This window comes from Eptatretus burgeri, chromosome 13 (genome assembly GCF_056783735.1).
Source record: "Eptatretus burgeri isolate ZD-2024b chromosome 13, Ebu_testis_v1, whole genome shotgun sequence".
NCBI classification, from domain to species: Eukaryota; Metazoa; Chordata; class Myxini; order Myxiniformes; family Myxinidae; genus Eptatretus; species Eptatretus burgeri.
Genome location: NC_140973.1, coordinates 52618699 through 52642071, shown reverse-complemented (window position 1 = coordinate 52642071; position 23373 = coordinate 52618699). Strand labels below are relative to the sequence as shown.

Here is a 23373-nt window from a genome sequence, read left to right as displayed (position 1 = left end):
ATATATATATATATATCAAAAAGAACCCGGATCAAAATATTAAACAATTGTGGTTGCTTGACCATGTGACCGATCAGGTTGAAACTTAAAATATATTCCCCATCAATTCTAGATCATAATTGTGAAGTTTCACATTGATTGATTAAGTGGTTCAAGAGAAATAATTTTTTTAAGATTCTTCGCTCAATCCAATATGGCTGCCATAACATGCGACATCAATTATTCATGAATTCCCTGGTATCCCCAAGGCTTGGGGATCATTTATGTGAAGTCTCCCCTCAATATCTCCAGACATTCTGGAGAAGAAGGTTTTTATAGGTTTTAGGGTAAATCCAATATGGCTGCAAAACCACATGACCTTTGACATCATTTGTGTGAACCTTTTGCTCCTCATGGATAGGCGGTCATAGGTGCAAAGCTTCGCCTGGATCCGTTCAGCCACTTCAGAAGATTTTTGAAGGTTTTATTAAATTCTTAAACAATATGGTTGCCGAATCACGCGACGGATAACGTCATTTATTTTTTTTTTCCTGTGGACAATTTCATCTCGAGATGACCCCCAAAATTTTTCATATTGATCAGTTGTTGCGTTCTAAATATGCAATTATGACATCACAACGAAGGCATCTATGATGTCATCAAAATAATCACACCTTTTTCCCCATGATGAGTACTTGCCATGTGCCAAGTTTCAATTTTTTCCTTGGTGCAGTTTCAGAGATACAGAGGTCCACAGTTTTACTTTTTTCAACATGGCTGCCACATCACGTGACTTATGACGTTAATAACGATCGTTAAAACATTCTACATGAACAGTCGCTCCAATGGTGAAAATTTTGTCTTAATCCAACAAGTGGTTGCGGAGAAAAACACAAAAGTTCTGTGCGGACAAACGAACAAAGGGACCCAAATGCAATACCCTCTGCTTCGGCGAGGGTAACAAGAATCACAAACAAATGTAATAGGTCTCATGCCTCCATAATCCCAGCACTGCACCCCCCCCGCCCCCCACACCCCATTCCCATCCATCCACTTCAACACCTGTAAAGTCAAAAAGGAAGCCATAAGACCAATATATTCCGGCTTTGGTCTGAAGATCATGCTTTGGCAAGATGATTCGTGCCAAGTCTTGTCTGTATTGGTTTAAATATTAAAGGCTCAGCATGCCAAAACCATCAATAATATGACCAATTTTGACCTTTAACCCCTGTGGAATTGAAAACACGCACCAGACCAAAATCTATCCGTTGTTGTAAGTGTTGTTGCAAATCTTGCCTGGATTGGCTGTAATGTAAAAGTTTTGCTGGCCAGGAACATTAATGAAACCTCAGATTTTGACCTTCAACCTCCCCTATAAAGAAAAGCACCAAACTAATGTCGATACTTTACTCTGTGGAGGCACAGTATCATTTCACCACTTCTTGTCTGGATTGGTTCAAATACTGAGGCATGGTAAATCCAAAAACCTTCATTTTGTGACAATTTTTGACCTTTGGTCCTTGTATAATCTTAAAACGGCCAACACAAATGTTTATCTGCATCAGCAATGGGCCTGTTTGAAAAATACCTATTGTACCAAATACTATCTTATATATTATTTCTGAGTTTGTGGTTTCGTGTCGCGCTATCTTTGACTTTGTTCTGCGCTCGAGTAACGTGATATTCGGCTTACATTATCTCAAAGACCATATGAGGTGCATGGTACAAAAAAAGTAAATAAAATGATTCTCAAACAGTGAAATCGTATTCCACTCACTGCATTAAAGTAAAATTAATACTGATACTCTGCATCAGTTCCTTTCTCAAACACACCCACCCCAACATGTCGCGCAAAGCGCGGGTTATGCTAGTCTCCATCGATTCAAACATATGACTGACCACATAAAAATTGGAAAAGGGACCTAAATGGGGAAAAAATAATGGGTTTGAGTACATCAAGCCAAGGTACCTCCAAAGCCAATTTTTTGTTATACTGTATTTCATGAGTCCCACCAATGTCGATTGCACATACAAGGTTTCATTTGAAAATGCGCCCGCAATTGCACTTTTTGGTATTTGACCTTTTGACCGTGTTCTGGGGGGGGGGGGGGGGTGGGGCCGAAAATGATACTGCTCTTGCACATTCTTGCAATGTGTTTAAAATAACTACCAAGTTTCGTGAATTTCTGCCCAACTGTTTAGGAGTAGATAGCGTGAGGAGACAGAAAGACAGACAGGAGCTGATTAGAATATCCCCGCCCCACCCCATTTTTTTGTTAAAAAGCATGGGGGGATAAAAACTCAAGTCGGAGATTGCTATCCCAACCGAGTACAACGTTCTGAGGCACACCCAGATTTTACAACCACTACTTTTCAACTTACTTCGTCCTACGGTTTCGGAGTGTGTAAAACACAGAGCACATATATAAATTGGCAAAGTAGTTTCCAATTATAATAAGGTTTTCATACAGAGATACTTCATAACATCGTAAACCGCTGGGACTTGTAATACACTCTCCCGGCGACACGATATGAATTTACATTGAGAATTTGCACCCCTCCCCCCCCCACTCCTAAACTCCATGACTATGAAACACCCTAAACCTTCCCAGGAACACTCCAAGTACAACCACCAAATTTCAACTAATTCCGTCCAGCAGTTTAGGAGTGCATACAAGTCAAACAAACAAACACCAACAAGCCTAATTATAAACCATACAATAAATTACCTTAAACCTATCCTTAACGAAGCAAGAACACATAAAAACAGTTCACAACGTTTTAATTCTGAAACCAGAGCAGCAGTCACAGTGTACAGGTGCTTTCATATGATGTTATATTCAGCCTGAACCTTGTGTGTCTCGCTTTCCTCCGCTCGTGAGCTCCTTCCTTCTCTCACGAGCCTTACCACTCCCTGAGCCTTCTGCGTCTCTCCTTCTTCCTCTCATGAGCTCTTTTTGACCTGGCTTGTGTGAGCCTGTCCCTCATTGGTCCGCAACCAATGGGGGCAGGCGCACAACATGGCCCGTGGAAAATACCAGGTCACTGACGGAATATCCGGCACAGCCCCGCCTCTCCCTTCACATGCCCAAGACTGCAACGGAAGCCCCCATCCCCTCCCTCATGTGCCAGCATTCACTCATACAGTCCTGCACTGTACCACGCCTGCGAAAAGTGCCGCACGTCGCAGACCACGAACAACAAATGTCATGTGTTGCACCACAAACATGCATGTAAGAATGGAGCAAAAACAGAGAGATTCCGCCAGACCGAGGGATGACCGAATGGTCATGGGGTTGAAGGTAAAACTGATGAAGTGAAGGAGGGATTATCGAAAGGATGTTTGGTGAAGGGGAGGTTATTGGTGGATTGATAAAGGCGGAGGGGGAAAACAAACCAAGGGTGTGAAGACGGTAAGCTTGAAAGTCACAGTGGGGGAGGGGTGGAGGGAGGGAAGACATTACACTGAGGAAGTACATCCTAACCAATGCATGCCCAGCAAACAACCCCTCGACAAGGGACCAAAGACTATCTACACCAGTGATCTTCACCATGTTTTAGAAGGGGGCCACTTTTGCCGGTAAGACGTCGGTGTGAGAGCTGCCACACAGACTGCAGGACTCCATAATGGCAGCTATTAGGCCCGGCAACACATACTCCTCTTTGTTGCATGGTGAACTGGGTTGCAAGCACCATTGTTTGTATACTGCCATCTGATGTAGTTATGTTATATTTATGCTTCATGTTGGAACACTCATTTGAAATCATTGGGTGAATTTGATAGCATTTATGGCGGATTATGATGGGGCGTTTTCACATTGGTGTATTATCGGCCGCACGTCAGGGGGCCACACTTTAGGCCACCAGCAACTGCCAGCAGCTCACAGGGCATGCAATGAAGAACAGAGATATACACAAAGACTAATAAAATAACTAATCCTTGGGTCACCTACATGTCCATGTATTCTTTCCAAAACCACAAATATATTTACTAAAGCGACACACATAGCCCACACAACTCCCACTTCTAACCACCCCCTCCCTCTCCTCCTCCTTCCACTCCCAAACATGATTCATAGTAAACATAATTTCTAATGTACCCTTTGCATTGATCACAGATAAGACCTTCCCATCTGTGTAAAGAAGCATGAAGGCTTGGTTGAACACACTGGTCCACAAACCTTCGGTCCTTTCATGGCCCATAAGATCGGGAGTTGCAGTATGGGCTGTAAGATATCAACTTTTTGGACAAGTTGATCAGAAAGTTATCCAAATTTTTTGGTGTGTATGGGCACTCCCCTTTCTCACAGGTACGTTTCCAAACATTTTCAGCTTCTTTAAAAGTGTTGTGAGCAGTTTCATGTGACAAGCCTTATATGGCACACATGATATACATCTGGCTCCCCCAATGGACCCCACTACTAGAAATTTCTGGGCATGTGCACCGAGCATTCAGGGGCAGATGTCATTTCAAATCACGTATTAAGAGACATAGTTGGTTCCAATAGTACATAATTAGTAGACGTATTCACTTCTAATGGCACGTAATTAATAGACTCAATAGTAGTAATTAAGAAGCATTATCATGTTCTGTGAGACAGACAGACAGACAGAAACAAACAAACAAACAAAGAAAACTGACCCAAATGCAATACCATCTTCCCAGGCAAGGGTAATTACCCCATAAACTGTTCTGCTCAAAGATAAACATTATAATGAAATGCACAAATCATTGGCATGGAAAAACGCTAGGCATAGACACCATGGAAGGGGGGTGCTGAGCATTGATAACCCAAGAAGGGGGTGCTAGGCTACGAGAACCGAGGAAGGGGGTTGCTGGGCATGGATACCATGGGAAGGGGGGGGGTGGTCCACGAGAACCTAAGAAAGGGGTTGCTGGGCTGTGACCCTGGGATGAGTGGAATGTGTTGGCATTGATACCTCCAAATTCAAAGTGTTTCCATTGGGCAATGGACCCCCTTCCCCCCCCCCTCCGAATCAACCTCCACCACCCTCTGGATCACCCTCACACTATATTTTTGCGAGGAAGCCCCTCCCTGACACTCCCCTGTGGAACAGTCTCACCCATCTCCGCTCCCCACCCCTAATTGAGAATTCTTACAAAAGGCTCAGATATTACACTGTTTTGTAAAAGAATGGTGACAAACTCATGACGACCAAAAAAATAAAAAATAAAAAATTAAAATTCCTTTTGCAAAAAATTGAAAAGTAAATCCTCACTTAATGTTGGAGTTAAGTTCTTGAAAAGTGTGACCCAACTGAAATGACTATGGGGGGGGGGGATATTGGTTCCAGGGAAATTTTTTTTATCATCAGACAAAAAAAAAGAGATTATTTACATTTAGAGTACAATAAAAAAAAAAATTTAGATTTAGAGTACAAGTTTTAAATAATTTCAAACAAACAATTGAATATAATCTCTCATCACTTTTTTCTCATCATCTCAAGTTGGTTCATCTCTTGATACATTTTTCTCATCTCTTATTGCTTCAGATCTTCATTGGTTCGCCCCTCTCCATGCGATTGCAGAAGTTGTGCCACGTCAGCTTCTTCCACCTCATCAAAACCTGCTTCATTGACCAAGCTGAGGATAATTTTCTTGATAGCGAGGACAACATCTTTAAATCCCATCAAGTCAATGACACATTCAAGGAACAACCTCCACCACACACCATAATAACTTCAGCCCTGGACCCATCATTGAATTTATCAATGCACAGCTCGGTGTATATAAGCCCGATACTGCACATACTCTGGGTGGGCTTACACACCCGTATTTATGGTATGGTTTATACTGTGGCATTATTAAAACGAGGAAAACCATTAGTTTGGTACTAAATTCAAGGTAAAACGATGTTATAAGGGAACGGTGAATGACTGCTGCGAATCACTTTGATCTTTGATCACGGTTTTCACCAAATAAAAAAAATATTCATTTCAAACACAATTTGTCAAATAATTCCACTGGTCTACAAAAATCGTTTTGTTTTTTCTTGCATGGACTTTGGAAACTGTTTTTGGCTAATTTTGGCTGCTGAATCCAAATCTGAGCTCAGATTTGCTCTATCACATCAAGTTTTTGTGCAATCTGTATGCTCCATATTCATGGATTTTTACAAAAGTTGACCATCCAGTCTGGCAATCTTGGTGGGGATAAAACAGCAAAAGCTTGATTATTCCAAGTACCCGTAGCTGTAAACAGCCCCCATGGTAAACAGCCTGCCATGAGCAAAGTGGGGTTATTGTCCGATTCTCTTAAAAGAATCAACGTCTGCATCAGTATTTTACATCTATGACGTATTTGTGACTTGCAGCTGTGAAGACTACCTAATCTGCTGTTAAGACTCTATCTAATCTCGCGAGTCGTGAGCATTACTGTATTACGCGATTCTCAGTGGGCGGGCACAGCTGACTCAGTGGGCTTGTTTATACCGGTACCTGGTACCTTACACTGGAAGCGAGCTATGTCTACACCTTCAAAGAGAAGAAAGTTCTGTAACGACCCAGATATATTCTGCTATATCTGTGGATGCTTCACTTTAGCACCTCAAAGACGCAACATCACTACATTCGTCGAGAGTGTACCGTGCCTACATTAAAGTACCGCTTGGAGACCAGGACAAAAACTGGGCCCCTCATAAAGTATGCACGACTTGTGTCGAATCTCTGAGATCATGGACTCAAGGAAAGAATGCTAAGCTCAAGTTTGGTGTGCCGATGGTTTGGAGAGAACCAAAAAAAAACCACCGAGATGACTGCTACTTCTGCCTTGTAAATGTCAAAGGATTCAATAAGAAAAACAAGCAATACATGAATTACCCCAGCATACCCTCTGCTATATGGCCAGTTCCTCATTGTGACGAAATAGCTGTACCTGTTTTTACCGAGCTCACAGAGATTGATGAGGAAGCACTTGCTTCATCCACATCTTTATCCGATGATGATGATGAAGAAGCAGATGTGGAGTACAAGCCATTGGATTCGTTTCTTGATCAACCTTCTCTGTATAGTCAGCCTGAATTGAATGATCTGATCTGAGATTTGAATTTGCCAAAACAATCTGCTGAGCTGTTGGCTTCCGACTGCAAGAGAAAAACCTTCTCAAACCAGGCACAAGTGTCTCATTTTATCGCAACAGAGAGGCAGAACTGAGGAAGTACTTCCACTCTGATGGTCAACTTGTATACTGCAATGATGTTGAAGGGCTTCTTCTCACTATGGGATTGCCTGCGTATCATTGAAGTGAGTGGAGACTCTTTATTGACAGTTCGAAAAGAAGTTTGACATGTGTTATACTTCACAATGGGAACATCTATGGATCCATCCCTATAGGACACTCAGTGACCCTGAAGGAGAAGTATGCAAACATCAAGGTTGTACTTGAACGATTGAAGTACCACGATCATGAATGGTTGATCTGTGTGGATTTGAAAATGGTGAAGTTCCTTTTGGGGCAACAAGGAGGTTACACCAAATAACCTTGTTTCCTATGCTACTGGGACAGTAGGGCGAAGGAGGAGCACTGGGTGAGAAAGGAATGGCCATCAAGGAATAGTTTGATACCTGGTGACAAGAACATCATTAATGAACCACTGGTTGATCGGAAAAAATATCATCCTTCCACCATTGCACATCAAACTTGGTCTGATGAAGCAGTTTGTTAAAGCTCTTGATCACACTGGAGACTGCTTTGGCTACATATGTTCAAACTTTCCGAGTCTTAGCGACGAGAAGAAAAAAGCAGGGATATTCGACGGACCTCAGATCAGAACATTACTCAAGGACCCACACTTCGTTACGACGATGACCGCTGTCAAAGCTCGAGCGTGGAATGCATTCACTAATGTGGTGCAGAATTTTCTTGGGAACAAGAAAGATGACAACTACCGAGAGATTGTGGAGGAGCTGCTCCTTAGTCTGCGAACGCTGGGGTGCAGAATGAGCATCAAGGTGCACTACTTGCACAGTCACCTGGGCGAGTTTCCAGATAACCTTGGAGATGTAAAGCGAGGAACAGGGTGAACGTTTCCATCAAGACATTAAAGTGATGGAAGAACGTTATCAAGGTCGTTGGGACTCAAATATGATGGCAGATTACTGCTGGAGTTTGATGAGGGATGTCCCAGATGCTGTACATAAGAGATTGTCCACAAAGACGAGGTTTACTATGTTGTAATACGATTACACCTGTGCCTTTGGATACTTGCGCTTTCAAGTACTGGTACTTATTTTGTTATATTTGCATATTTTTGCATTTATTGCTGCATTCTGAATGTCGTGAAAAGTCACAAAACTCAGAAAAATGCTTTGAGCGTGAGTGATGCCTTGTATTTAAGTGATGTACACCATGTTAAGGGGAACCTTTTCCACCTATATATTTAACTTAGTTTAGTGAAATTTGTCAACTTTTCATACACTAAAAATATGTGCAAGCAAGCATGGATTATATGTTAATGTATGATTGAATATTGTAATTGAAGTAGGTACCTTTCATTGTAAATATTTTTGCATCTATCGATCTTCTAATGCAACAGTGTTTTTCAACTTTGAGTGTAAAATTGCTGTTTTCTCAAAAATAATGATTTTTTTCATCGTTCAAAAAACCTGATGTGATCGGAAAAAACTAATGACAGATTTGGATTCAGCACCCAAAAGTTATCTAGAATCCGTTGAAAACCCCCATGCAAGAGAAATCGTGTTGATCAGTGAATTGGAAATAAAATACTACTACTACTACCTCCTCCTCCTCCCTTTACACCAGCATCCCTTCCTCTTTGCCACCAAAGTAAAGAGTGGAAAAAGGAATTTATTTACCTCTACCCTTCCCCAAACAAAGAGCAAAAAAGCTTCGCATAACCACTGTGTATCACTCATTTTATGAACAGCAAAGACAGAGATTTGGTAAATCCTCCAGAAAAATCAGCAATTTATCCTAAATGTATCCACATACAAGTCTCGTGTATATCAAAGCATATAAAACCAATTCTGATTTATAATACCCACTCTTTCAAACAATGTACTCACTCGCAAAGTAGCTGTCCATCCTCCAGCGCTGCACGGAACCCTTCTTTCCCAAATGAGCACTCCGTCACGGCCTGCAAGCACGTCATGCCAATAAGAAACCTCAAGCCCAAATCATCAAGCATCATCCAGCATGCCAAACAAATACAAAACGGATCTACAACCAAAGGAGGAAGGTTCAGGTATTCAAAACTGGGGAGGATGATGGGAACATTCAAACAGCTCCCTCTGCTGCTAAAACAAACTGGTAATTGCACAGAAACTGATACAAAGAGAACTCGAGGGGGAGCACTCGGTAGAGTGCAAAACCTCCGCCGCCAATACTGCTTGGTCACTCAAGTGAACCTGATATCCTATTCATTCAATTTGACGTCAACAGTGCTCACAGAGTTATAGTTTGCAACTTTCCCTTTTACATACTCAATTCATTCGTCATAACTAGATTCCTTGAGACAGAAATTGATTTTACGTGGGTATATCCACCTGAAGTTCCAAAATCAGCTGAAATTATAATTTTAGCATGTTTTTTGTTGGAAATCACTTATAACATGTAGAAATGAAAAAACAAAAATTCTAATATTTTTTCAAAATGGCCGCCATAGTGGCCATATTGGACTTTGGACTAAGTCCAAAATCTAATGGCATGATCCGTGGATCAGACCTAATCCCCCCACCAAGTTTCGTCGAAATCCGTCGAGGAGTTTTTCCGTAATACTGTTCACAAACAAACAAACAGACAGGAGTGAAAACAGTAACCTCCGTCCATCTTCGATGGCGGAGGTTAACCAGACAAGCGACCGCACGAACAACGGCAGGGAGCTCGGAATGGAAGGTTCACTTCACGACCCCGAATGGCAATTCCTTTTAATACTGTATCTGTCTGTCTGTCTGTCTGTCTCTCGCATCCAAGAGGAAGAAACAAGGCCATACAGGAATTTCAGGGCAGTTTGTCCTTTTCCTCTTGGATGGTTTTGTTTTAAATTAAAACATTGATATCTGATCATCCCGGTTGCAAGTCAGAGCAGGATAGCTGGGACAAGAAAGCTAAAATTGTAGCCATTTCACCATGTACAATCCGATTACAGTGGACAACTAAACCACCACAACGAGTGGCACCAAAGGCTGAAGGTTTGCAAGAAAGATCTCAAGTACAGGTACGTGCTTATTTAATTTATCCTCATCATTCCCAGAGAGGCTCTGGATTCACCCTGAACGCACAAGGTACAAAACTTCCTCATTGTATTAATTTTCTCGACTGGTGGTCACCTGACATGGCCTGGTCTAATTTAGGTAATCAATGCAAACAATGCAGCTTGGTGCTGACATCGAGAGCACCACGTCTCTATGTTTGTGCATCGCCACATTTTCTAAATCCCCTTTAAAATGGAGGAAGAGGAACGGCAACAAGACCTACAACTACCACCACCACCACCCTAATTATTTTCACATCGTGGGGTCAGTCGGGAACGTTTTTAGCCCAAGTCTTTCACGAACCGATTGGCTAGGTGTGACATCAGACTGAAGGTGATTTGGGCAGGAATTTGCAATTTGGTCAGGGTACCAGAGATAACCCGCCTATTCTGTGAAAAGCTTCGCAGGATCTTAAACAATCACCAACAACCAGCAGATAAGTCCTCCGGCCAAAGATCCATCCCATGGACGGCCTGCACACGATGATCCCTCGTTCTGTATGGGAAACACCAGGAGGACAGTTTATAGCTGGGTCTAGATAGGAACAGAGGCTCACATCTGAGAGGTGAGTGTGCAAACCACTAAGCTTTCCTGCCAGCCTCACAATCGACCATTAGCATTCTCTAAAATTCCTTTTCAGGATTTCCAAAATTTTAAACCTCCAAACAGAACAACTTTGTCAAATATTCAAAGGGGATGAGCTTATCATATTGAAAAATAATTCAGAGGGATGGTCAGGGCTGGTCAAGCACCCAAAGCCCAAAATGAGCCTGCTGGACCTGCAGATCTTCCAGAAGACAATCTTAAGGTTTCCCAGTTAAAACTATTTTGGCTAAGTGAAATGCTCAGCGAAGACCTTGAGAAGGTCGTGATAACTGCATCTGGCAGAAAACTGTTGGCACAGTAAATGCCAGAAATTCCACCAAACCCATACATAGACCCCTTTTTCTTTTACGTGCTCACACTTCCCTCCTCCCTCACCACTCCTCATTCCAACATAATCGTACAGTAACGATTAGCAAGATCCATTTCAACCCCTCCCTTCCAACAACTCCCCCCCCCATACCCCTACAGGCAAACTAAATTGTACTCCCTTCTGCCACCAGAATGTTTTGTGCACCACACCTTTGACAAGGGACATTAAAATGAGCCCCATTAGGTCATTATGGAAACCATCTCGGAAACTCGGCTTGTGTATGTAACATTTCAAAAACCGCTCAAGATTTAACTTTCATAGTACACAGATAGCCTGGTGTTGGCTTAGTGGTTAGGGTGGTGGCTTGAGATCCGAGGGTCCTGAGTTCAAGCCCCGTTGGGCCGCTGAATTAAAAATACACCAGGAGGTTGACTCAGCCGGTCATCCTTCCGAGGTCGGCAAAATGAGCACCAGTGTACTGGTAAGGGGGACACTGCATCAGCGGCATATCCGCGTCCCAACCAATGATGCAACCAGCAGCCACAGGCTGCACTCGATAGTGAGAGAGAGTACACAGATACTCCTCATACCACCCAAAATGCAGGGAACGTAGATCATCAGCTCCATAGAATACATGATCTAGGGCTCGTAGTGGAGATGTCACACACCCACACATGGGCGTACAGATAAGCATACACGACAACACAAGACTGTCAGATGACACAAACACAACTGAGCTTGGGGGAAGTGCCGTCACTTCCTGGGGTTACTCGAGGTACCAATAACGTCTCATCAATGGTGCTGCTTTTCTCATCAGACTCGGCGAGGAATTTCCTCCTCCTTATGGATGCCAACCGATGGGGACTGTGCGTGTTCTTAACCTTTTAAAAGCTGATCGTCAAGCAAGGAAGCAGCACGCACCATTTTTAAAGTCTTTGGGATGACCTGGCCAGCGTCTGATCTGCAAACCTCCCAGACCAACGGCAGACACTATGACCATTTCACCACCCAATCTGGTGATATAATTTCATAAATTTCTGGAAAACTAATCTTCATAAAGAATGGAGTCAGGACATTTCAGGTGTGAGCCCCTTCTTCAAAGCAAGAGGCCTCAGACCAAAAATGTCACTTCACATTCTTTATCATGCCGGTTAACATCCCTCTCCCAAGTTTTGGTTCGAAAATTCATCGAATAGACTTGTGTCATCCCAGAAGATATCATGCTAAAATTTGCTCCCAAAGGTGGCAGGGAAAAGATGGAGAAAATCCAGGGTATAAAACAGTATGCAGTGTTGGTATTGTGGAGGTAGGGGAGGGGAGGGGGGAAATGTGATCCGACACCTACCACCCCCTTCCAGAGAAGAAGTCTTGCAAGGATTAAAAATAGTGAAAATGACATGGTGCTCAAACGTTGAAGCAGTACAGTGAATCGGAGCTCACAGAAGGAATTGCAACACAGGAGGCGGCCATTACGCCCATAAAGCCTGCGAAATCCTGCAAACATGCGCATACCCCTCCATCCCCACTGCTTTGAGGTACCCATCCAATTCAAATTAAAAACGTCAGGTCTTGGTAAACAGATTTGTACAGCAGCAAGTAACAAATAAAATGGAACAGAACAAGCACAAGATCTCACATCATTTTAGATGATACCTTTGTAGGAATGTCATTCGGTTATGGATTCTCACAAGAGGAGATAAAAGGAAAAGACCAAGTAAAGATGAGAGATTCCATGAGAGGGAGAATTACTTTGCTCGTCTACGGTTGGACTAACCGTTCATCATCGCTCCCACCATCCTTACATCCCTTTTGGAATGGGAACGCTGCTGCAGGAATCAAATTACATTACTTGGGAGGGTCAGACACTCACAGCAAGCCGAGGACCATTAGAGCCTCAATTAGCCACCTAATTGGGACAAAACAAAGGGATAAAGAGAAGTGTGAAACAAACGACATGGAAAACAGATTTGTAAATGGTAGGGTGCACACAAGATTCCATTTGATAAACCAACCGCCATGAAGCATTCCACCGTCCATCTCTCGTGAAAGCTTAATCAGCAGTGCATTATCCAAAAGCATATTTTATCCTAACATTGATTACAACTACGAGCACAAAGACGAAGAAACTCAGCTGATGCCCCCAAACTGTTGCAAGTTTGTGTGCACTTGCGAGCAATCATTTTTCATGCAAACCACTAAAAGTTTTCCATTTCTCTGTAAGTAGGTCACAGAACACGTAGGACGATGGAGATTTGGTAAAAGGAAAGAGTTGGTGGACGACACGAGCAAGGAAAGGTAGATTATAACACTAACGAGGAATGAAGACGGGTGATAGGTAAGATAATTTCAGCATTTTTGTGTGTACCTTGATTTGGTCTTTCTGAAAATACATTCCAACATCCCTGATCACTCACTCAAACATGTGGATGACTAAATCAGTGTGAAGAGAGTGAACCACGCAAGACTGTGTGTGTGTGTGTGTGTGTGTGTGTGTGTGTGTGTGTGTGTGTGTGTGTGTGTGTGTGTGTGTGTGTGTGTGTGTGTGTGTGTGTGTGTGTGTGTGTGTGTGTGTGTGTGTGTGTGTGTGTGTGTGTGTGCGTGTGTGTGTGCGTGCACTGCGACACCATATTTACAGGTGTTGAGGCTCATGGAAGAGCACAAACATTACAATTAATTTGAAGCTCTTCCAGGATGCTGTCTTAAAAATCAAGTTTGAGCTGGCATCCTGAACAAATTACTTTCACCCACCCAACAATGGATGGACAACCTCAATGTCAACCGTGAGACCAGGGCCGTCTCTCTGGACATATATTGTGCTTGTGATACAGTCTGGCATCCTGCCTTTCTCTCCAAAACTGTTTGTCTTTGGCATCCAAAGCCAACTCCACATATGGCTTCCTATCTTCCCCTACTATCGTAGCCGTGTGGTGCTCAATGGAATCCTTTAGTCTCCTCTCCCTGTCAAGGCTGGAGTGACCAAAGGTAATGTTCTGGACCCAATAATATTCCTGCTCTTCAAAAGTGATCGCTCTGACTCTCTGGAAAATCGTCTTTGTCTTTTTGCCAATGACCCCACCCTCTGCCGTGACATCTGTCATCCCTCAGATCGGCAAGCAGTAGCCTCTTCGCTCTCTGCAGATCTGGATAAAATCACAAACTGGTCCAACACGTTGAACATGTCTTTCAATCCTGACAAATCTCACACTCTCACGATGTCTCTCCGAAAGGATCGTTTAGAACCCCCCCCCTCCCCATCCACTTTCTCAACAATCCTCTGAAAGAAGTCCTTTCTTTCAAGCTTCTGGGTCTCACTATCTGCCATGACCTTTCCTGGGAAAGCCACATTTCCAACCTGGCCTCCAAAGCCAGTCGACAACTGGGAATCCTCCGTCGTGCAAAGTCCTTTCTCAGCCCACCTGAGCTCCTGACTATACAAAGCTTTCATCCGCAGCCTGATGGAGTACTGCTCTCCCCTCTGGGCTGGCTCCCCTGCCTCCCATCTTGCTCAGCTTGACACTGTGGAAATCAAGGCCTTCAAGAGTATTAGAATCCCCCACGATGAAGCTGAGTTTATGGGCCTATTACTTTTCCATCACAGACAGGTCGGTGGTCTCTCTGTCTTTTACCACTTCCTTTCTTTTCTTGCACTCTCTGCTCTTTCCGTACTCTTTTGCGCCCCCCACCCCCAGGTTTCTGCAGGGCACATACAGTCCACCATATCAACCCCCTTCTGGTGAAGCGAACTAAATCAAAGATGGCTGCCCACTTCCACTCATTGCTTCCTCTTCTTCCTGCTTGTGGAACCAACTTCCACATCCTCTTCAATTTCATTCTTCACCCCAAATCTTCAAGGCAACTGTTCACCACCATCTCAGATTGTCCCCAATCCAAAACTATGATCTTTTCTGCCCTCGTTAACCCCGCTCTCCACCCCAATCCCATCTTCCAAATTCCCATTTCCCTCCTGAGAGTTTCCTTCGGTATCCATCATCTTGTCCACCCCATGCATCCTCTCCTGCCCCCTCCCCCCCTATTGTTTGTCCAAGTCTCCCTCTACCTTGGCATTAAACACTGCTGTTGGTGTTTCCCCCTTTCTCTGCTGTTCATTTTGTCCTGTTGCATCCTTATCTGTTCAGCATACTAGTACTAGCTCGTCCACGAGCTTCAACTATATATACAAATAATAAACAAAAAATACAGGCAAAACAACAAATTTGAAGGCTACTTCTCCTGTGGCTACCAGTAGCATGACTTGTTATAGCTGGTAGCACAACTCAGAGGTAGTGCACTCACCTCCGAGTTATCTAGTCTGGGTGAAAGTGTCGACCCGACCACAAAATGTCATATTGGTGTTTTATAGGCAGAATGATGGATCAATGTAAAAGGACGTCAAAGACTTTAAGGTGGAAAACTATCCACTGGGAGGATCGGAGCCAGAGATCGAGTCTGCCAGAACTGGTCAATGGTCAACATCAAAACTTATGGGGTAGTTCATGAAAAGAAAGAGTTCTAGCTGGCATCCTGACCAAATACATTTTCCTACTGAAATCACCTTCATTTAAATATCAGGCCTGACCAGCCAGTTTGTGAAAGACTGGGGCCAAAAAAGTTCCCTGGATGACCCCATAATTTAGGAATACATTTGGGCCATTAAATTAGAGGTAAAAGTAGTCGTAGGTAGTTGTAATATTGTCTCAAGCTGATAGGGGTGTTGGTCCAACACCTGAGTGGCTCGCTATGCTGGATATAATTTGAAGTTGCAAAAGTGTCAAGTTGTTACAATTTGCACACATCTTGGAATAACAATGTCAGTCTGCACACACTACCACAACGTGCTCTCTTGGATCCAGCTGAGATACGTGATCACATAAAATGATAAACCTTGGAGAAAGGTGGTTACCAAGATGATGGCAGGAACAAAAGAGAAAAAGCATTTATAAAAATAGGACCACCTGTGCTGAAGCTCACCTGGATCTGAGAGCAACAGTCACTCAAACCCCCACATACTCCCATAGACCCTGAATTTTTTATGCCATGAAAAAAACTCTGGTACATCAAGGGTGATGAAGGTTGTGGTCATGTATCGTCGAAATGGTGTTTGTAGTTTCCAAGAAAAGAGCAAATACCTATTTTGGGGGGGGGGTGTCAAACGCCCCCCCCACCCACTCTGTAGACCCCCTTGATGAGCACAGATATTTCTGCAGACGATAAGCTTTAGTACATCACGAGTGATGAAGGTTGTCGCCAAGTTTCATTGAAATTGTGTGTGCAGTTTTGGAGAAGAGAGCAAATACTTTTTTGGGTGGGGGGGGAGGGTCAAAAAACACCTACAGAGACCCCATAATGAGCGCAGATTTTGATGCGGTCATTACACCTTTGTTAGGCATCAGATATGAATCCTGTGGCTGACTGACTGACTGACACCTACAGACACTGCTCAATCACATAAGCTCACCTGACTAAAGTCCAGGTGAGCTAAAATGTCAAAAATGAAAATAAAATAAAATAAAATAAAAATAAAAATAAATTGCACTCATGACCGAAGGAAACGGTTCAGTTTGGCATTTTTAATATGAAATAGGCAAAGCCAAGAAATGAACGAAACCCATTAGAAAATTACCCTTTAGAACCCATTAGAACCATCCAGAACCCATTAGAATTACTCTGTAGAACCATCCAGAACCAATTAGAATTGCTCTGTAGAACCATCCAGAACCAATTAGAATGACTGTAGAACTCATTAGAATTACCCTTTGAACCCTCCAGAACTACACTTTAGAATCAAACAAGGTGGATTAGAAAGGTTCTTCTATGTTTTTGATGGGCAGATGGATGGAAGGATGGAAGGACAGACATACCAAACGAATATTGAAGCGGTTATATCGCTTTAAAATATGGACAGAGAAGATGCTTCGAGTAACACAGTGATCATGTGATATGCGGCTCAAAGACAGTCAGGAGTCAAGAAGAAACTGTAGAAAGAGAGAGTTTATAGAACATCTTATCCTGCACAGTCTGCACAAAAAAGAAAAAATAAACCAATGTCACCCACAGGGTGACCCGTATCTTGCCAAAAGGTGACCACGTGTGACTTCTTTAAGGTCACACTGAGGTGAACAGAGCTGCTATCCACCAGGAGCGGCTCCTTGAGGAATATCTGCCTACGAGAGATTCCGATGAGAATCGTTCTAGAGTAACCATGAAAAATATGCTTTTGCCTCATAACGTCACCAAATGACGTCATAATGTCTCAAGCTTGACATATCTAGAAAGCACTCATCGAGGTGTTCAATTTGAGGTACTGCACAATATGGTTCCTAAAACTTGAAAATTTGACCTTGGGGTCAAATATGTTTGACCTGAGGCGCTTACCATGAAGGTCAAGGCCAATCGCCACCAAAAATTAATCAGCTGAGCGCCAGACCATGAACTATATTCCCATGAAGTTTGAAGACGATCTGATCAAAATTACTCAAAAAATAAGGGTTTCGTTGACTCCCCTGATTTGCGACAAAGTGACCTTGACCTTTGACCTTGACCTTCAAAATTTTATGCGCTGAAAGGGACCTCTATAGGCCTCTGATATGCGAAGTTACAAAAATTTCCAATGATAACTGTGCTCTGCAGAGTGATTTATACGTGATTACAGACCAAAAAAAAAAAAAAAACATCTGAAGGTCAAGGCCAATCGCCACCAAAAAGTAATCAGCTGAGCACCAGAACATGAACTATATTCCCATGAAGTTTGAAGACGATCCGATCAAAATTACTCAAAAAATAAGGGTTTCATCGACTCCCTGATTTGCGACAAAGTGACCTTGACCTTTGACCTTGACCTTCAAAATTTTGTGCACTGAAAGGGACCTCTATAGGCCTCTGATATGCGAAGTTACAAAAATTTCCAATGATAACTGTGCTCTGCAGAATTTTTTTTATACGTGATTACAGACAAATAAAAATAAAAATAAAAAAAATAAAAAACATACAAGCTGACTAACATATCTTGCAAAACTTCGTTTTGGCAAGATAAAAATAAAAAATAAAAATAATAAAAAGGTAATGGACGGGGTTTGCAAGCAGCAAATTTGATTGGTTGAGATGTAAAATAATGTAATATTTTGTCCAAGAATGGCGAAACAGGTTTTTTTGGGGTTTTTTTTAAGTGCAAATAAATTGATTTGTGGTCTACATTGTTCAAGTATATAATTCAATTGAAAGACAAAAATGATTTTAAAGCCTGTTAAAAAAAAAAAAAAAATATATATATATATATATATATATATATATATATATATATATATATATATATATATATATATATATATATATATACATACATACATATATATATATACATATATATATATATATATATATATATTCGGAAGTTTTCCGCCGTTGATGGAACATCTTTTACACCACCTTATTTAACACATGACATCAGTTCTTCATGCCTGCTCTAGTTTGTGTCCTCCATGACATCGCTAAAAACTTTTTGGAGTTTCCTGTTTGGAATGATTTTCAATTTTGGTTGAAAGGCAGACCGAGACGAAAAAAATTATTTCATTCCCCTCTGCGTTGGGGCAATCAGGACAAATTCAGATCCAGCGGATCCGGCAGGGAAGGGGGTCCACAGGTTCATCCGGCGAGGGAGGGGGGCGGCTTCATCCCACGGTGGGGACGGGGTCCACGGGTTCATCCCACGGTGGGGACAGGGTTCATGGGTTTATCCCATGGTGGGGACGGGGTTCACGGGTTTATCCCACGGTGGGGACGGGGTTCACGGGTTCATCCCATGGTGGGGAGGGGGTTCACGGGTTCATCCCACGGTGGGGAGGGGGTTCACGGGTTCATCCCACGGTGGGGAGGGGGTTCACGGGTTCATCCCACGGTGGGGAGGGGGTTTACCGCTTCATCCTACGGTGGGGAGGGGGTTCACGTCTTCATCCCACGGTGGGGAGGGGGTTCACGGGTTCATCCCACGGTGGGGAGGGGGTTCATGGGTTGATCCCTCGGGGGGGGGGGGGTTCACGGGTTCATCCCTCGGTGGGGAGGGGGTTCACCGCTTCATCCCACGGTGGGGAGGGGGTTCACCGCTTCATCCCACGGTGGGGAGGGGGTTCACCGCTTCATCTCACGGTGGGGAGAGGGTTCACGGGTTCATCCCACGGCGGGGAGGGGGTTCACAGGTTCATCCCTCGGTGGGGAGGGGGTTCACCGCTTCATCCCACGGTGGGGACGGGGTTCAAGGCTTCATCCCACGGTGGGGACGGGGTTCAAGGCTTCATCCCACAGTGGAGAGGGGGTTCATGGCTTCATCCCACAGTGGAGAGGGGGTTCACGGCTTCATCCCACGGTGGAGTGGGGGGGGGGGTTGCAGCTTCATCACACTGTTCGGGGTTCGCGGGTCATTTCCATGTTTAAGGGGGGGTGGAAGAGGGGTTCGGAACAGATAACAGATAGTCCAGTAAACCAAAGGGAGAAACTAGAAAATTCGAAGGGTACTCGGTGGAGAGCATACCTCCACCAGGCTGAACAGTTTACGTTTTGTATCCCACTGAACCAACACCTAATCATTTTGTTCTCATCACCTACCAAACTCATGCACCAAGGTTCATCACAACTCGTCCACAACGTTTTGAAATGTCTTGCTCGATGTTATTTTTTTGTTTTTTTGGTCCCATCTCTCAATGCTGAAGAATCACTAATTAAAATCCTTGGATCCGGATTCGGATCTTCACCAAAAATCGAATCAATCAGTGCTTTCCACACTCCCAACCCATCCTTGCCCCGCTCCCAGCCCGTCCTTGCCCCGCTCCCAGCCCGTCCTTGCCCCGCTCCCAGCCCGTCCTTGCCCCGCTCCCAGCCCGTCCTTGCCCCGCTCCCAGCCCGTCCTTGCCCCGCTCCCAGCCCGTCCTTGCCCCGCTCCCAGCCCGTCCTTGCCCCGCTCCCAGCCCGTCCTTGCCCCGCTCCCAGCCCGTCCTTGCCCCGCTCCCAGCCCGTCCTTGCCCCGCTCCCAGCCCGTCCTTGCCCCGCTCCCAGCCCGTCCTTGCCCCGCTCCCAGCCCGTCCTTGCCCCGCTCCCGGCCCGTCCTTGCCCCGCTCCCGGCCCGTCCTTGCCCCGCTCCCGGCCCGTCCTTGCCCCGCTCCCGGCCCGTCCTTGCCCCGCTCCCGGCCCGTCCTTGCCCCGCTCCCGGCCCGTCCTTGCCCCGCTCCCAGCCCGTCCTTGCCCCGCTCCCAGCCCGTCCTTGCCCCGCTCCCAGCCCGTCCTTGCCCCGCTCCCAGCCCGTCCTTGCCCCGCTCCCAGCCCGTCCTTGCCCCGCTCCCAGCCCGTCCTTGCCCCGCTCCCAGCCCGTCCTTGCCCCGCTCCCAGCCCGTCCTTGCCCCGCTCCCAGCCCGTCCTTGCCCCGCTCCCAGCCCGTCCTTGCCCCGCTCCCAGCCCGTCCTTGCCCCGCTCCCAGCCCGTCCTTGCCCCGCTCCCAGCCCGTCCTTGCCCCGCTCCCAGCCCGTCCTTGCCCCGCTCCCAGCCCGTCCTTGCCCCGCTCCCAGCCCGTCCTTGCCCCGCTCCCAGCCCGTCCTTGCCCCGCTCCCCGCCCGTCCTTGCCCCGCTCCCAGCCCGTCCTTGCCCCGCTCCCAGCCCGTCCTTGCCCCGCTCCCAGCCCGTCCTTGCCCCGCTCCCAGCCCGTCCTTGCCCCGCTCCCAGCCCGTCCTTGCCCCGCTCCCAGCCCGTGCTTGCCCCGCTCCCAGCCCGTCCTTGCCCCGCTCCCAGCCCGTCCTTGCCCCGCTCCCAGCCCGTCCTTGCCCCGCTCCCAGCCCGTCCTTGCCCCGCTCCCAGCCCGTCCTTGCCCCGCTCCCAGCCCGTCCTTGCCCCGCTCCCAGCCCGTCCTTGCCCCGCTCCCAGCCCGTCCTTGCCCCGCTCCCAGCCCGTCCTTGCCCCGCTCCCAGCCCGTCCTTGCCCCGCTCCCAGCCCGTCCTTGCCCCGCTCCCAGCCCGTCCTTGCCCCGCTCCCAGCCCGTCCTTGCCCCGCTCCAAGCCCGTCCTTGCCCCGCTCCCAGCCCGTCCTTGCCCCGCTCCAAGCCCGTCCTTGCCCCGCTCCAAGCCCGTCCTTGCCCCGCTCCCAGCCCGTCCTTGCCCCACTCCCAGCCCGTCCTTGCCCCACTCCCAGCCCGTCCTTGCCCCACTCCCAGCCCGTCCTTGCCCCACTCCCAGCCCGTCCTTGCCCCACTCCCAGCCCGTCCATCAAGTTTCACCGAATCGCTCTTCAACCTCTTTCGATAATATTCTGCTCAGACAAACAGACAGGTACGAAAACACGTCCTCCGTCCACCTTCGGTGGCAGAGGTATCAAGGAAACAACTACCACAACGAGTTTAAACAAATGATTCGTTCAACAACAAACTACAAAGCCGATAATTATAATTCGTCACATTTTTTATTAATTATTAAATTCCACTTTCACCTGGATCCATCGCTGCGCCTCCGCACACACCTCACGTAAGGTGTAGGGCTCCGTTAGGAGACTCATGGCTCTGAGGGCACGGGGGGGGGTGGGGGGTCGAGGTGTAAACGTAAATACCAGTCCCGATCTCTCCTGATTGTAATACCAAACATAATCACTGTTCAACGTTCTTCACGCGAGTTTCGCACAAACTTTCACCGACCTTTTATCACCTGTTTTCACGGCACAAAACCTCTCCCCTTCAAACCACAACCACAACCACAACCACAACCACAACCACAACCACAACCACAACCACAACCACCCCGTGCAAGCCGCTGCACACACCGTCCGTCCGTCCGTCCGTCCGTCTCAGTTTGAAACGCGACTTCTCCTTCACGCGAAGGAAATGCCCACCTGCAGTGACGTCATGGGATTCTGCCACGCCCCCATCGGCACCTCAGGCGGGGCCTGAGGGTGAAAGGGATTCTCAAACGAGTCGTGGAGTGAATTGTGCCCCTCCCATTATTCCTGACGTCACAGATTCCTTTCGTTCTTCGTGCTTCGTCTGCAGGTGCTCGTTCCGTTACATATTCTTCCCTGATCAGTTACCTGTTCAAACTGACTCCGTCGTGCCAAAAAACGACTTCTTGAACTTAATAATGGCTCCACGTTTTAGTTTAAAATTAATCGATTAATAGTAACTTTAGCAAGCAAGTCGAGTTAATAAATTGGCTTTGAAGTACAGGAGGCAAGTCGGTTTGTTTTGACGTACAACAAGCCAAGTTACCGAGACGGTTGCCATGGCAACAGCATTTAGCCGATCACAGCCCTGATTTGATCGGGTTGAGATGATGTCGCGAGCAAGAGATATCTACAATATGAAAGCGAAATGTTCAGGGGAAAAAAAATAGGACAAAACTACATGAACGGATTGTATATCGGTCATGGAGTCAAGTTTAACGAGAGTCAAGTTTAGTTCAAACAGTCACTAAGTAGAGTTTAATATAAACAGTACAGTAACTACATGAGGTGTAAGAAGTTGCAAAGAAATCGATTTCATTGACAACACGTGACCATACAGCACGTCTTGTGCACCACGTCAAAAAACAAAGCAGGAGATCAGATGTTTATTGATTGGCACGTGGTGTTCGTCCACATAACACGTACAAACTGCAAGTTTCCCTCACGAGCCCTTCAGACCACAGAGACCAGAGCACGAACTGAAAAGTAACATCTCTGGCTATTCTCAGAGAGCTGCCTCAATGCCGGCGAGTCTGGCAATTTACTCAAACACAATGGCAGGGACGCCAACCAGCCATCTCTCTATTTGGGAATGGTCTCCCATATCTACTGCACCTGATGTGAACTCAGCCTGGGAATTCTTCCACCAAAACCTGCTCCTGCTCCCTCCGTCTCCGTCTCCGTCTCCGTCTCCGTCTCCGTCTCCGTCTCCGTCTCCGTCTCCCTCTCTCCCTCTCTCCCTCTCTCCCTCTCTCCCTCTCTCCCTCTCTCCCTCTCTCCCTCTCTCCCTCTCTCCCTCTTTTCCTCTCTCCGTCTTCCTCTCCCTTTTCCTCTTCCTCTCTTTCCCTCCCTCTCCCTCCCCCTATTTCCCTCTCCCTCACCGTCTCCGTCTCCCTTTTCCTCTCCCTCTCCCTCTCCCTCTCCCTCTTTTCCTCTCTCCGTCTTCCTCTCCCTTTTCCTCTTCCTCTCTTTCCCTCCCTCTCCCTCCCCGTCTCCGTCTCCCTCTCCCTCTCCCTTTCCCTCTCCCTCACCTCTCTCCCTCTCCCTCTCCCTCTTTCCCTCTT

The 23373-nt window shown here is 45.9% G+C and overlaps 1 protein-coding gene across 2 annotated transcripts in view; it reads right to left on the bottom strand.

Annotated features, from left to right (window-relative positions):
• The window catches only part of LOC147014484 (uncharacterized), a 99781-nt gene extending 77929 nt beyond the window's left edge, over positions 1-21852 (bottom strand). The window contains exons 1-3 of one of the 2 annotated variants that reach the window (XM_085852472.1): positions 21789-21852; positions 21587-21656; positions 9025-9095 (exon numbers count right to left, since the gene is read on the bottom strand). In XM_085852472.1, the coding sequence (XP_085708598.1) occupies positions 9025-9095; positions 21587-21652 (137 nt within the window). In that variant the 5' untranslated portion in view covers positions 21653-21656; positions 21789-21852. The remainder of the gene's footprint in view (positions 1-9024; positions 9096-21586; positions 21657-21788) is intronic. The other variant, XM_085852473.1, reaches the window with a different exon arrangement.
• Positions 21853-23373: the final 1521 nt, after the last annotated feature.